This window comes from Mobula hypostoma, chromosome 14 (assembly GCF_963921235.1).
Source record: "Mobula hypostoma chromosome 14, sMobHyp1.1, whole genome shotgun sequence".
NCBI lineage: Eukaryota > Metazoa > Chordata > Chondrichthyes > Myliobatiformes > Myliobatidae > Mobula > Mobula hypostoma.
Genome location: NC_086110.1, coordinates 19,901,187 through 19,915,848, shown reverse-complemented (window position 1 = coordinate 19,915,848; position 14,662 = coordinate 19,901,187). Strand labels below are relative to the sequence as shown.

At 47.7% G+C, this 14,662-nt stretch overlaps 2 protein-coding genes across 10 annotated transcripts in view; one reads left to right on the top strand and one right to left on the bottom strand.

Annotated features, from left to right (window-relative positions):
• Window positions 1–2,342: 2,342 nt before the first annotated feature.
• On the bottom strand, window positions 2,343–3,751 carry LOC134356460 (keratin-associated protein 5-8-like). Its single transcript, XM_063067414.1, has 3 exons — window positions 3,481–3,751; window positions 3,320–3,385; window positions 2,343–2,548 (listed from the first exon to the last, which is right to left on the bottom strand). Exons 1-3 carry the CDS (start codon window positions 3,734–3,736, stop codon window positions 2,457–2,459), a joined length of 414 nt encoding a protein of 137 aa, XP_062923484.1. The 5' UTR covers window positions 3,737–3,751; the 3' UTR covers window positions 2,343–2,456.
• Window positions 3,752–8,664: 4,913 nt separating this feature from the next.
• nup93 (nucleoporin 93) overlaps window positions 8,665–14,662 on the top strand; it is a 241,711-nt gene continuing 235,713 nt past the window's right edge. For 3 of the 9 annotated variants that reach the window (XM_063066767.1, XM_063066765.1, XM_063066764.1), the window contains exon 1: window positions 9,272–10,885. The gene's annotated coding sequence lies outside the window, so the exon portion shown is untranslated. Of the gene's footprint in view, window positions 8,809–9,271; window positions 10,886–14,662 lie in introns of those variants that run through there. The other 6 variants (XM_063066768.1, XM_063066766.1, XM_063066769.1 and 3 more) reach the window with 6 other exon arrangements.

Here is a 14,662-nt window from a genome sequence, read left to right as displayed (position 1 = left end):
TCATATGAAAGTCCTGCCATCCCAGGAATCAATCTGGTGAACCTTCTTTGTACTCCCTCTATGGCAAGAATGTCTTTCCTCAGATTAGGGGACCAAAACTGCACACAATACTCCAGGTGTGGTCTCACCAAGGCCTTGTACAACTGCAGTAGTACCTCCCTGCTCCTGTACTCGAATCCTCTCGCTATGAATGCCAGCATACCATTTGCCTTTTTCATCGCCTGCTGTACCTGCATGCCCACTTTCATTGACTGGTGTATAATGACACCCAGGTCTCATTGCACCTCCCCTTTTCCTAATCGGCCACCATTCAGATGCTGCATTTAATTCCCTCATCCAAGTCATTAATATATATTGCAAACAACTGGGGTCCCAGCACTGAGCCTTGCGGTACCCACTAGTCACTGCCTGCCATTCTGAAAATGTCCTGTTTATTCCCACTCTTTGCTTCCTGTCTGTCAACCAATTCTCTATCCACATCAATACCATACCCCCAATACCATGTGCTTTAAGTTTGCACACCAATCTCCTGTGTGGGACCTTGTCAAAAGCCTTTTGAAAATCCAAATATACCACACCCACTGGTTCTCCCCTATCTACTCTACTGGTTACGTCCTCAAAAAATTCTATGAGATTCGTCAGACATGATTTTCCTTTCACAAATCCATGCTTTGTCCGAAAATTTCACCGCTTTCCAAATGTGATGTTATCACATCTTTGATAACTGACTCTAGCATTTTTCCCACCACTGATGTTAGGCTAACCAGTCTATAATTCCCTGGTTTCTCTCTCCCTCCTATTTTAAAAAGCGGGGTTACATTAGCCACCCTCCAATCCTTAGGAACCAATACAGAATCTAAAGAGTTTTGAAAAATTATCACTGATGCATCCACCATTTCTTGGGCCAGTTCCTTAAGCACTCTGGGATGCAGAGCATCTGGCCCTGGGGATTTATCTGCCTTTAAGCCCTTCAATTTACCTAACACCACTTCTCTACTAACATGTATTTCCCTCAGTTCCTCCATCTCACTGGACCCTCTGTCCCCTACTATTTCCGGAAGATTATTTATGTCCTCCTTAATGAAGACAGAACCAAAGTAGTTATTCAATTGGTCTGCCATGTCCTTGTTCCCCATAATCAATTCACTTGTTTCTGTCTGTAAGGGACCTACATTTGTCTTAACCAATCTTTTTCTTTTCACGAATCTATAAAAGCTTTTACAGTCAGTTTTTATGTTCCCTGCAAGTTTTCTCTCATAATCTTTTTTCCCTTTCCTAATTAAACCCTCTGTCCTCCTCTGCTGGACTCTGAATTTCTCCCAGTCCTCAGCTGAGCCGCTTTCTCTGGCTAATTTGTATGGTTCTTCTTTGGAATTGATACTATCCCTAATTTCCCTTGTTGGCCACGGGTGCACTACTTTCCCTGATATATTCTTTTGCCAAACTGGGATGAACAATTGTTGTAGTTCATCCATGCGATCTTTAAATGCTTGCCATTGCATATCCATCGTCAACCCTTTAAGTATAATTTGCCAGTCTATCTTAGCTAATTCACATCTCATACCTTCAAAGTTACCCGTCTTTAAGTTCAGAACCTTTGTTTCTGAATTAACCATGTCACTCTCCATCTTAACGAAGAATTCCACCATATTATGGTCACTCTTACCCAAGGGGCCTCTCACGACAAGATTGCCAATTAACCCTTCTTCATTGCTCCATACCCAGTCTAGAATAGCCTGCTCTCCAGTTGGTTCCTCGACATGTTGGTTCAAAAAACCATCCCGCATACATTCCAAGAAATCCTCTTCCTCAGCACCCTTACCAATTTGGTTCACCCAAACTATATGTGGATTGAAGTCACCCATTATAACTGCTGTTCCTTTATTGCACGCATTTCTAATTTCCTGTTTAATTCCATCCCCAACCTCACCGCTACTGTTAGGTGGCCTGTACACAACTCCCACCAGCGTTTTCTGCCCCATAGTGTTATGCAGCTCTACCCATATTGATTCCACATCTTCCCGGCTAATGTCCTTCCTTTCTATCGCGTTAATCTCCTCTTTAACCAGCAACGCCACCCCACCTCCCCTTCCTTCATGTCTGTACCTCCTGAATATTGAATATCCCTGAACGTTGAGCTCCCATCCTTGGTCACCCTGGAGCCATGTCTCTGTGATCCCAACTATATCATAATCATTAATAACAATCTGCACTTTTAATTCATCCACCTTGTTACGAATGCTCCTTGCATTGACACACAAAGCCTTCCGGTGTATTTTTCCATAGTATTTTTATCAGATGCAGCACAATTCATCCAGAACAAAGTACAAAAGAGAAATTATTAACATTCTTGTTTATAAACCCCGCCCCCCCCCAGTGAATAATCATACAAAAGATCTATTGTAGCAGCCGACGTTACAAAGCAAGGCGTGTTGCTTGGTCCCGGGTGACCACCGTCACTGACAGCAACTGCACTTGTCAGCTTGTCCTTTGCACACGCAGCCCTGGGCACACTTGCTGCAGCCAACCGGGCAACAGGCGCAGCAGCCTAGACGAAAGAAAGGAAGGAATGAGATCAGCTTGCAACAGGCTACCTACACCGACTCCTGGGACAAGTTGCAGGCTCTAACGTTACATTACTAACAAGCAGTTGCCATGGTGATGGTGGTGGGGGGCGGGTTCGGAGTCGGCTCGCAAGAAAACAGGGATAACTCGCCACATGTGGCGGTGTTACTGTGGGGAAAAGTACTAGTTGGACAAGGGGAATGTGGAAAAAATAAATGGCACAGCAGCAAACCAGGAAGCCCTCCAGCAACCGGGTTCCCACCTGACCTCAGGTGCTGCCCGCTGGAGTTGGCACGTTCTCCCTGCGAGAACTCCGATGGCTTCCCTCCGGCTGCTCTGGTCTCGTCTCACAGCCCAAAGAAGCGGGTTAGGGGGTTAGCTGTAAACACAAGATATCTGCAGATGCTGGAAACCCAGAGCAACACATATGAAATGCTGAAGGGACCCAGCAAGTCAGGCGGCGTCTATTGAGGGGGATAAATAGCCGACGTTTCGGGCCGAGACCCGTCAAGAGGTTAAGTGACCACTGCCATTCGTCCATTAATAAAATAAAGCAGGTTAGCGGCGAAAGAATCGGATGGAAGTTAATAGCACACGAGTTTGACAATGTTTTGGCGGTAAGGAAGGGGTAATACTCTGATAGCAGACGGTAGAGACCCAGTGAGCCAAACGGTCGTTATCGTAATAAACAAACTAGTCTTCCCCCCCCCGCCATAAAGTTTTTAAAGCCAGTCTCTAAATTCTGTATACTCACTCTTCTTACACGAGGTGCATTTGCAGTTTTGGCACTTGCAGTTGTCTCCGCAGCTACAAGAACCGCCTGTTCAATTAAAGGGAGAACAGAATTACTTTAAAACATTCCGTTGGACATTAGAAGTAGAGTCCGAGCCCTGCACACTGATTCCCGCAACTTACTCTGGTAACACGTGCATGGGGTGTCAGACATCCTTAACGCTTTACTCCGTCTTCCCCGCTTCTCAGATAGTTCGCTTCTATTCCCTCGGAGTTGCTGAATGTGCTCACGGTTGGAGACATCATACTTATAGAGCAGCGATCGAGATCGAGTGCAAACGCGGGAGGAGTGGGGCGGTGCGCAAGTCTCGGCGCTGAGTGCAAATCGGGGCAAGCTGCCAGGGACGGACTGTATCGTGTGTTCCCGGCACTGATTCATTACTGGGTGATGGGACACACGTTAATTCACACACAGTGACCCCCTCCCCCGCAGCCACTGTAGCTGTCGATAGCGGGGTTTAAGTAAAGATAAACCCACCACACGCACAGTACCGTCCTGCCAGCCCAGGGACTGATCCGTGATTAGACAGGAGGTGACGGGAGACGGAAATTTTCCACTTGCTCTAAATATCCCGGCAAAAAGTGTTGGCGGCGTCTCAACAGCGTCCGTGGAATGTTGCGAACTCTAGCATTACTTTAGCAACCTGTACGTTAATGTATACATAATGTATAGTAAAGTGTTGGGCGGGAAAGCGTGGCTCATTAAAAACCGGGTCGCTGCCTCGAGAGCGTCTCTAAACCGCGGGGGAGCTCCTCGAATAACGGCCGGATGCCCCATATTAGTGACAACGGTATAGAGCGTTTAAAATGCGCGAAATTAATCAAATGACACTAGCGCCTCGCCTTGTGTTTATTATTAGATGTATATTGTGAATAAAACTCAGCTTTGAAAAACAACTGTGGTGGCAGCGGGGCCAAGGTTCAGGAGGCGGGCCAATCTCCGGAAATATTGCACACCGTGTTGTATCCACTGCGAGCAGACCGACGTCTCAGGCTGAGCGCAGTCACAAACTCCCTGTCAACACGGCGGCGGATTTTCACACCGCCCGGTTGCGTAGCTTGTGACTCATTTGCTTCTGCTTTCGCGGCCGGGAGGCAGTGTTTTTGACACGGCGTGTCAGACTCGAACACCAGGCAGCGTCTGGATTTCGCAACTGAAGGGGGACGCGATGTGCTGAATTGTGAATGAAATGAGTGCAAATGGTTTGCAAAGGGCTCGAAGCTCACAAGACAAACACGGGGGCGGCGGAGACAGGGCTTTTGTGAAAATTTATTTTGCCAGTCTACAATTCTTAACACACTGTCCCTTGTGCAACCGCGAAACAGGCAAAAATTGACAAACCTACTGAAAGTCTGAATTGTAAACAGATATTGGAATCACTTGGGTCAGGATGAAAGAATGGAGGGAGGGAGAAAGGGGGGAGAGAGAGGGAGGGAGAGAGAGTTGATAAATATACGGTATGTATGTATGTAACGTACAGATTAATAAAAGATGATCAGTCATCCGCAACATGTGGGCGAGTTGTTCAACATGTCGCTCCACTTTTACCCGGCGAATTAATTCATTCAGACCAGTAAGAAAGAAATATGAGCTGGAGTTACCCCCCACCGCCCCCCCATCCCCACACTCCCCGTGTCCGCTCCGCCATTTAACAAAATCATGGCTGAGTTCTCCCGTGAGGGACTGGACCAGTGTGTGGAGTTCTTCCGCCACTGGAGGGAGGTGGGTGAGGAAGCCCCTGAATTATTGTAGTCGTGTGTCACCCCAGAAGACCACATGTGTGGCAATCATCCAACTGGTTTTAAACAGTGTGATAGAACACTACCTGATGCATTAACTATGAAGGGAAGAATGAAAGGCATCACATGGTTTCTTCTTATAATTTTATTATGGATAAAATTTAATTTTAATATAAAAGCATCATTTTCCTGTTCGATCCCCACATCCCTTGATTTTGCAGTACTCCATAAATCCAGCAACAAGAATATTTCGATGTTCTGAGACAAAAACAGTAAAAAAAATCGCGTTTTGATCAATTTAAAACCACTCCCTTATTTCACAGAGACACAAGACTGCTGATGCTGTAAAACTGGAGAGATATGAAATTACAGGAGACACTTCGCGGGTCAGGCAGCATCTACAGTTTTGAGTCGAGACCTCCATCAGAACTGGAAGAGGGGAGATAGCTATCACACTATAAGAAACTGAGAGGTAGTTGGAGTAAGTGACAAAGGACTGAAGATGGTGTCTGTTAGGAAAAGACAGTTGACCTTGAAGTAAAGGGAAGGAGGTGATGGGGGGAAGCGGAGGAAGGAATGTGTGAGTGATGGATGGATCGGGAGGACAGGGGAGGAGAAAGAGAAGGAGTGATGACATCGGTGTTGTGATTGTACTTTGGGAAAGGAAAACAGGACATAATTTTCCAGCTCTATTCTGCCTTTCCGACTGAGTGAGTGATTCTGATTTTCCGACCGTGAGCGAGTGGCTCTGGTCTGGCTTTCAGGCCGCGATTATAGTGTCACCTGCTGGTCGAAACCCCATATTACACGATCAAAAATAAATTATCAACTGAAAATATCATAGAATCGTACAGCACAGAAACAGCCCCTTTCAGTCTACCTCGCTGTGCTGACCACAATGTATACCGATACTAATCCCACTTGTCCACATTAGGGCTCGACCCCTCTATGCCGTTTCAAGTCCGAATACTGTACGTTTTAAATATTGCAAATGTCCTCTGTCTCCAGCACGTTGCTGACACCATCTTCCGTGTAAGGAAAACATACTGCTCAAAACTCCTTTAACCGCCCCCCCCCCCATTTAAAACTTGTTCCCTCCAGCTCTGGGGCGAAAACGCCTTGTTAAAGAGAGAGGTCAGAGGAGAATGGCCAGACTGGATCAAGTTGACAGGAAGGCGACAGTAACTGAAATAACCACACGTTACAACAGTAGTGTGCAGAAGAACATCTCTGAACGCACGACACGGAGAACTTTGAAGTGGATGAGCTACAGCAGCAGAAGACCACGGACATACACGCAGCGTATGTTAGATTTGTTAGATAGAGGAGGCAGCTAATGAAGTGAGCGGCCTTACTTCACTGCGTAAGCTTCATGCGAGCAAGGAATTTCATTGCACCCCGGGTGTATTTGACAATATACTGACTCTCCTTTTTTCCTCAGTTCCATTGCTGTATCTTTTTGGGTTCTTCTCAACTGGTTTCCAAAGCTGAGTATGGCTCCCACTCATTTAAGCATGGAACTTCAAGTAAACATAACCTTTATTTCTGGCAAATAAATTGCACATATGTGACGCAAACAATGCAACAGGATTTAATAACGATATAACGCCTTCAAATAACAGATCTCGTGCCGTACTTTTACTCAATGTTCGGCTGCTTACTGAATATCTTTAATTTCACTGAGCAATAATCGCGTTCTAGACCCGAGTGTCCCGGGACAAAGGCTAATATCTATCCTGTCCATGCGCCTCAATATGAACCTTGTCTATAATTTTTAAAATTACAAGATTAAACAGTTCAATGCCTTTTAATACTTTACATTCGCAGTCAATGTTTTCTGTACTATTCTACTACCGTACATCAAGAGCATTTCTGCCCCTCGTGTGGGCGGTTCATCACCCAACCAATCAATAGGTACATTTAATGTCAGAGAAGACTGGTCAATCCTTTTCATACTGTTCTAACACTGCTGTCACTCAAGGCTTTTATATTAAATACTGTACTGCAGCAATTGAGGGGAGAAGAACCCTACGCTGTGGTCCTTCCTAATCGAACCCTTGCGGTGGCTGCAGCAAGCTCCTATGCGCCCCTCACTCCGTAACCCTGGCAGCCTGGAATGTGCCAGTCGGCAGCAAACTTCCACGGACATCTCGATGAGCTGCTAGACCAAGTTTCGGGCCGACCACAGAGCGTCTTTCAACGAGTTGATCTGCCAGCAGCACCCGATGTTCGTCCCAGGGCACAGCCCGCGGATCGGAGTCCTCAGTCACGGGACGAAACGCGACACAAGCCCTTCCATCCTCCTCCCCACCTGCTTCGCAAACCCACAGCGTAGGAGGAGACAACAAGAATTCTGCAGATGCTGGAAATTCAAGCAACACACATCAAAGTTGCTGGTGAATGCAGCAGGCCAGGCAGCATCTCTAGGAAGAGGTACAGTCGACGTTTCAGACCGAGACCCTTCGTCAAGACTAACTGAAGGAAGAGCTAGTAAGAGATTTGAAAGTGGCAGGGGGAGGGGGAGATCCAAAATGATAGGAGAAGATAGGAGGGGGAGGGATGGATCCAAGAGCTGGACAGGTGATTGGCAAAGGGGATATGAGAGGATCATGGGACAGGAGGCCTGGGGAGAAAGAAAAGGGGGGCGGGGAAAGCAGAGGATGGGCAAGGGGTATTGTCAGAGGGACAGAGGGAGAAAAAGGGAAGTGAGAGAAAGAATGTGTGTATAAAAATAAATAACGGATGGGGTACGAGGGGGAGGTGGGGCATTAGCGGAAGTTGGAAAAGTCGATGTTCATGCCATCAGGTTGGAGGCTACGCAGCGGATCGCTCCCTACGCGACTCTCTTGTCCATTCGTCTCCCCCATCCCTCCCCACTGATCTCTCTCCCGGCACTTACCCTTGTAAGCGGAACAAGTGTTACACATGCCCTTACACTTCCTCCCTTACCAGCATTCTGGGCCCCAGACAGTCCTTCCAGGTGAGGCAACACTTCACCTGTGAGTCGGCTGGGGTGATATACTGCGTCCGGTGCTCCCGATGTGGCCTTTTATATATTGGCGACACCCGACGCAGACTGGGAGACCGCTTTGCTGAACATCTACGCTCTGTCCGCCAGAGAAAGCAGGATCTCCCAGTGGCCACACATTTTAATTCCACATCCCATTTCCATTCTGACATGTCTATCCACGGCCTCCTCTACTGTAAAGATGAAGCCACACTCAGGTTGGAGGAACAACACCTTATATTCCGTCTGGGTAGCCTCCAACCTGATGGCACGAACATCGACTTCTCTAACTTCTGCTAATGCCCCACCTCCCCCTCGTACCCCATCCGTTATTTATTTTTATACACACATTCTTTCTCTCACTCTCCTTTTTCTCCCTCTGTCCCTCTGAATATACCTCTTGCCCATCCTCTGGGTCAACCCCCCCCGCGTCTTTCTTCCCGGACCTCCTGTCCCATGATCCTCTCGTATCCCCTTTTGCCAATCACCTGTCCAGCTCTCGGCTCCATCCCTCCCCCTCCTGCCTTCTCCTATCATTTTGCATCTCCCCCTCCCCCTCCAGCTTTCAAATCCCTTACTCACTCTTCCTTCAGTTAGTCCTGACGAAGGGTCTCGGCCTGAAACGTCGACTGTACCTCTTCCTAGAGATGCTGCCTGGCCTGCTGCATTCACCAGCAACTTTGATGTGTGTTGCGTCCGAGGAGGTGAGTCACTGTTTTGGCCTGATTTATACTGCTGCCAACACGCGTCGCCGTGTACTATGTCGCCGCCCCGTTACGCGAGCCCGCGCTTCTGCGACGCGCACTTCTCCCAAATACAACCGCGCGTCGCGGCAACGCAGATGGCAACAACTGTGATTGGTCCGCTTGGTAGCATCGCATGTCAGCCTACGCTGCAATAGCTTCCCATTGGGCGACTGAAGGGTAGGGAAGGGACTCTGGCTGCAATGCTTTCCATAATGATTTACAAACCTCCGAAATTATGGAGAGCGCATTTCGCTTTTACGAAAAAAGACGCTCGCTTCTTGTTTACCCTAAAAAGACTACCATGACCATGAAGCCCCGCGCGTGCAGGTGAGTGCGCATGCGTGAGGTGCGCATAGTGCAGAGAAATGCAGACACACCAACGCACAAGTATAAATGCTCACAACGCGCGGGGCCGCTGACGTGGCTGGTTGTGCGGTGGCCGGTGGTTGTGGAAAGAGAGAGTCGGCTTGTGACGGGAAAATGGCAGAGAGAGGGAGAGAAGGGAAGCCCCTTTCTTTAAGAAAGGAAGACACCTCCCTCGTCCCGGAATGAAAAGCCTCATCCTGAGAGCAGATGCGGCGGAGACGGAGGAATTGCGAGAAGGGAATGGCGTTTTTGCAAGAGACAGGGTGAGAAGACGAATAGTCCAGATAGCTGTGAGAGTCGGTAGGCTTATAGTAGACATCAGTGGATAAGCTGTCTCCAGAGACAGAGACAGAAAGATCCAGAAAGGGGAGGGAGGTGTCACTCCATCCTCCCACACCCCACTAGGAATAGGGTTCCCCTGGTCCTCACCTACCACCCCACCAGCCTCGGGGTCCAACATATTATTCTCCGTAACTTCCGCCACCTCCAATGGGATCCCACCACTAAGCACATCTTTCCCTCCCCCCCCCCGCCGCATTCCGCAGGGATCGCTCCCTACGCGACTCCCTTGTCCATTCGTCCCCCCCATCACTCACCACTGATCTCCCTCCTGGCACTTATCCGTGTAAGCGGAACAAGTGCTACACATGCCCTTACACTTCCTCCCTTACCACCATTCAGGGCCCCAAACAGTACTTCCAGGTGAGGCAACACTTCACCTGTGAGTTGACTGGGGTGATATACTGCGTCCGGTGCTCCTGATGTGGCCTTCTATATATTGGCGAGACCCGACGCAGACTGGGAGACCGCTTTGCTGAACACCTACGCTCTGTCCGCCAGCGAAAGCAGGATCTCCCAGTGGCCACACATTTTAATTCCACATCCCATTCCCATTCTGACATGTCTATCCACGGCCTCCTCTACTGTAAAGATGAAGCCACACTCAGGTTGGAGGAACAACACCTTATATTCCGTCTGGGTAGCCTCCAACCTGATGGCATGAACATCGACTTCTCTAACTTCTGCTAAGGCCCCACCTCCCCCTCGTACCCCATCTGTTACTTATTTTTATGCACACATTCTTTCTCTCACTCTCCTTTTTCTCCCTCTGTCCCTCTGAATATACCTCTTGCCCATCCTCTGGGTCCCCCCCACCTTGTCTTTCTTCCCGACCTCCTGTCCCATGATCCTCTCGTATCCCCTTTTGCCAATCACCTGTCCAGCTCTTGGCTCCATCCCTCCCCATCCTGTCTTCTATCATTTTGCATCTCCCCCTCCCCCTCCAGCTTTCAAATCCCTTACTCACTCTTCCTTCAGTTGGTCCTGACGAAGGGTCTTGGCCTGAAACGTCGACTGTACCTCTTCCTACAGATGCTGCCTGGCCTGCTGCGTTCACCAGCAACTTTGATGTGTGTTGCTTGAATTTCCAGCATCTGCAGAATTCCTGTTGTTTGTGGAAAGAGAGAGTCGGGTTGTGACGGGAAAATGGCAGAGAGAGGGAAATCAAGGAAAGAGCCAAGCTGTTGAAGGAAGTTTTTGGCGAGAGTGGAAGTGAACTAGAGATGGAGGTTGGCGGGAAAGAGGAAGAAAAGAAAGCAGAGCTACGGGGTATCAAACTCTGAGGAGTCAGCGGATGATCAAAGCAGGACAACAAAATAATGGAAAGAAGGTGAGATTAAAGCAGTTATAAAACTCAGTGAAGACGGGGCGTCATTTGGTGATTGGAACCCAATTCGTTTGACGAAGATGCTCAACAAAATTATAGGGGAGAATAAAAGAGCAAAGATTTTATGAAATGGATCGCTATTAGTGATTTGTCAGGATAGTTCTCAGCAAGGTAAAGTGATAAGATTATGTAAAATAAATTGCAAAGAAGTACAATGCTCAATACCCAACAATAGAAAGTGGACTAGAGGAGTTATTTCGGGGATACCAACAAAAGTTACTATGGATGAGATTAAACAGAACATAAAAGGAGCAAAAATTATTGAGGCCAAACGTTTGCAAGTTACAAGAAACGGGAAAAAGTGTGATAGTTTATCGGTAATGATCAACTTTGATGAAGAGAGATTGCCGACTAACGTTTACTGAGGGTATATGTGTTATACGGTTAGAATATATATACCACCGCCTTTAAGATGCTATAAATGTCAGAAATTCGGGCATATTGCGGCGGTCTGCAGAGGAAAACAAAGATGTGGGAGATGCGCTGGAAAACATGAATATGGGAAATGTGAAGCGGGAGCTAGGCTGAAATGCTGCAATTGTGGCGAGGAACACAGCGAAGCTTATCGAGGGTGCATTTATAGCAAGAAGGCGGCTGAGATACAACATGTAAAAGTAACTCAAGGAATCAGTTATGCAGAGGCAGTGAAAGAATTTGATGAAAAAAAGGCTGTCAAGCAAACAAATACAGGAAATAATAAACTGGTGAATTGTGAGAGCTGTAATATGAAAAATAAAGATACACTATTAATGAGTAGAAAAGAGTTCGTGTTTTTATGGTGGATGCAATCAAGCAAAAGACCTGAGAAAATTAAAATTATCGTCAAGTCTGCAGAAAAGTATCTTGGTATTAAAGGAATTAGGTGGGAAGAAGTCAGAGAAACGCTGAATGGAGGATCCAACAGTTCACAGGCAGGGGAGATGGAATCTTAATGGCAGTATATTTATCGTAAATGGACAAGAATTTAAGAAATGTTTCATAATTTAAGGAAAATCCTCAGATTTTATGGTTGAAGCCCAGGGTAAATGTGCAGAGCTCCAACAACAAATAAGTACCCGACAAGAACAACAGTGAGTTGGAAAGAGATTGGAAAATGGAGGAAATTATTACAAGGATACAAAAGGAAAAGGAATTTGTTGCAAAGTGAATTATCTACATTCAGATTATAAAATGAAAACATGGAAGCAAATGAAGAAGAACTCTGAGGTCTCAGTAAACAATTGTAGGCTGCAATCCAAGAGAAGAAAACATGAAAAAGCAGATAGACTTGGAAAAACTGCAATTTTAAAAGTATAACGTGCGATAATTACTATTCTTTCACAAGACTATTTTCGTCTTCCAAGTGATGGAGATGAAATCAATGTAATTGAGGTAATGCAACTACGCAAAAACATGTGACTGGGCATATTACGATCAAGGAAAGGGTCTGTAGCCCGGATATTGAACTTTTTGCTGTTGGACTCTAGCCATATTATTTGCCAAGGGAAATCTCGTGTGCAATTGTGGTTGTTGTGTACATCCCTCCCTCTGCCAACCTGACGTCAGCGTGTAACAGCATTTACACCGTCATAGCCAGACTACAAACCCAGCACCCGAGTGCCCTCATTACCATCTCGGGTGACTTCAACCGGGTTACCATGGGTAGAACACTGCCCAACTTCATGCAGCATGTGAGCTGTACAACCAGAGGGGAGAGGACTCTGGATTTCATGTACGCTAACGTTAAGGATGCATACAGCTCCTCTCCCCTCCCCCCGTTGGGAAGGTCAGATCACAACTTGGTGCATCTAAAACCCTGCTAGGTGCCTCTGGTGAAGAGTAAACCTGCAACCTCGAGGACAGTGAGGAAATGGTTGGAGGAGGCTTATGAGGCGCTCCAGGGTTGTTTTGAGGTGACAGACTGGCAGGCACTCTGTGAGCCACATGGAGAGGATATTGATAGGCTCACAGAGTGCATCACCGATTACATCAACTTCTGTGTGGACAGCAATGTTCCGACAGGAACTGTCCTTTGTTACTCAAATAACAAGCCATGGGTGACAAAGGACATTAAGGACATCCTGAACGCTAAAAAGAGGGCATTTAGAGATGGAAATAGGGAGGAGCTGAGGGCAATACACAGTGACCTGAAAGCCAGGATGAGGGAGGCTAAAGACAGGTACAGGAGGAAGCTTGAGTGGAAACTCCAGCAGAACAACATGAGAGAGGTCTGGAGGGGGATGAGGACCATCACTGGGTTCCGGCAAACTAGCAACAGAGGAGCAGAAGGCAGTGTGGACAGGGCCAATGAAGTTAACCTATTCTTTAACAGATTTGACAGTGTGGCCCCTACCCATCCCACACATGAGCCATCTGTTGTCGGCCTCCAACCAACACATATTCCACTCTCCCCTCCTACCCCTCCTCACAGTCCCCCACCCTGCTCTCATGACAATACCCCTTCCCGACATGAAACCACCATGGTGGGCTTCACAGCTCTACAGGTGAGAAGACAGCTGAAATGTTTCAACCCAAGCAAGTCTGCAGGACTGGATGGTGTCAGTACCAGGGTGCTCAAAGCCTGTGCCCCTCAGCTATATGGAGTACTTCGCCATGTATTCAACCTGAGCCTGAGGCTCCGGAGGGTTCCTGTATTGTGGAAGACATCCTGCCTCGTCCCTGTGCCGAAGACGCCGCGCCCCAGCGGCCTCAGTGACTACAGACCGGTGGATTGACCTCCCACATCATGAAGATCCTGGAGAGACTTGTACTGGAGCTGCTCCGACCTATGGTCAGGCAACACTTAGACCCTCTCCAGTTCGACTACCAGCCCTGACTAAGAGTTGAGGATGCCATCGTCTACCTGCTGAACCATGTCTACGCCCACCTGGACAAGCCAGCGAGCACAGTGAGGGTCATGTTTTTTGACTTCTCCAGTGGGTTCAACTCCATCCGCCCTGCTCTGCTGGGGGAGAAGCTGACAGCGATGCAGGTGGATGCTTCCCTGGTGTCCTGGATTCTTGATTACCTGACTGGCAGAACACAGTACGTGTGCTTTCAACACTGTGTGTCTGACAGAGTGATCAGCAGCACTGGGGCTCCACAGGGGACTGTCTTGTCTCCCTTTCTCTTCACTATTTACACCTCGGACTTCAACTACTGCACAGAGTCTTGTCATCTTCAGAAGTTTTCTGATGACTCTGCCATAGTTGGATGCATCAGCAAGGGAGATGAGGCTGAGAAAAGGGCTGTGGTAGGAAACTTTGTCACATGGTGTGAGCAGAATTATCTGCAGCTTAATGTGAAAAAGACTAAGGAGCTGGTGGTAGACCTGAGGAGAGCTAAGGTACCGGTGACCCCTGTTTCCATCCAGGGGGTCAGTGTGGACATGGTGGAGGATTACAAATACCTGGGGGTACGAATTGACAATAAACTGGACTGGTCAAAGAACACTGATGCTGTCTGCAAGAAAGGTCAGAGCCGTCTCTATTTCCTGAGGAGACTGAGGTCCTTTAACATCTGCTGGACGGTGCTGAGGATGTTCTATGAGTCTGTGGTGGCCAGTGCTATCATGTTTGCTGTTGTGTGCTGGGGCAGCAGGCTGAGGGTAGCAGACACCAAAAGAATCAACAAACTCATTCGTAAGGCCAGTGATGTTGTAGGGATGGAACTGGACTCAAGTGAACGCATAGTCTTTGGGGTACTGCAAGTCTGTGTCTTTGCTGTTGCTTTGCTGCATAC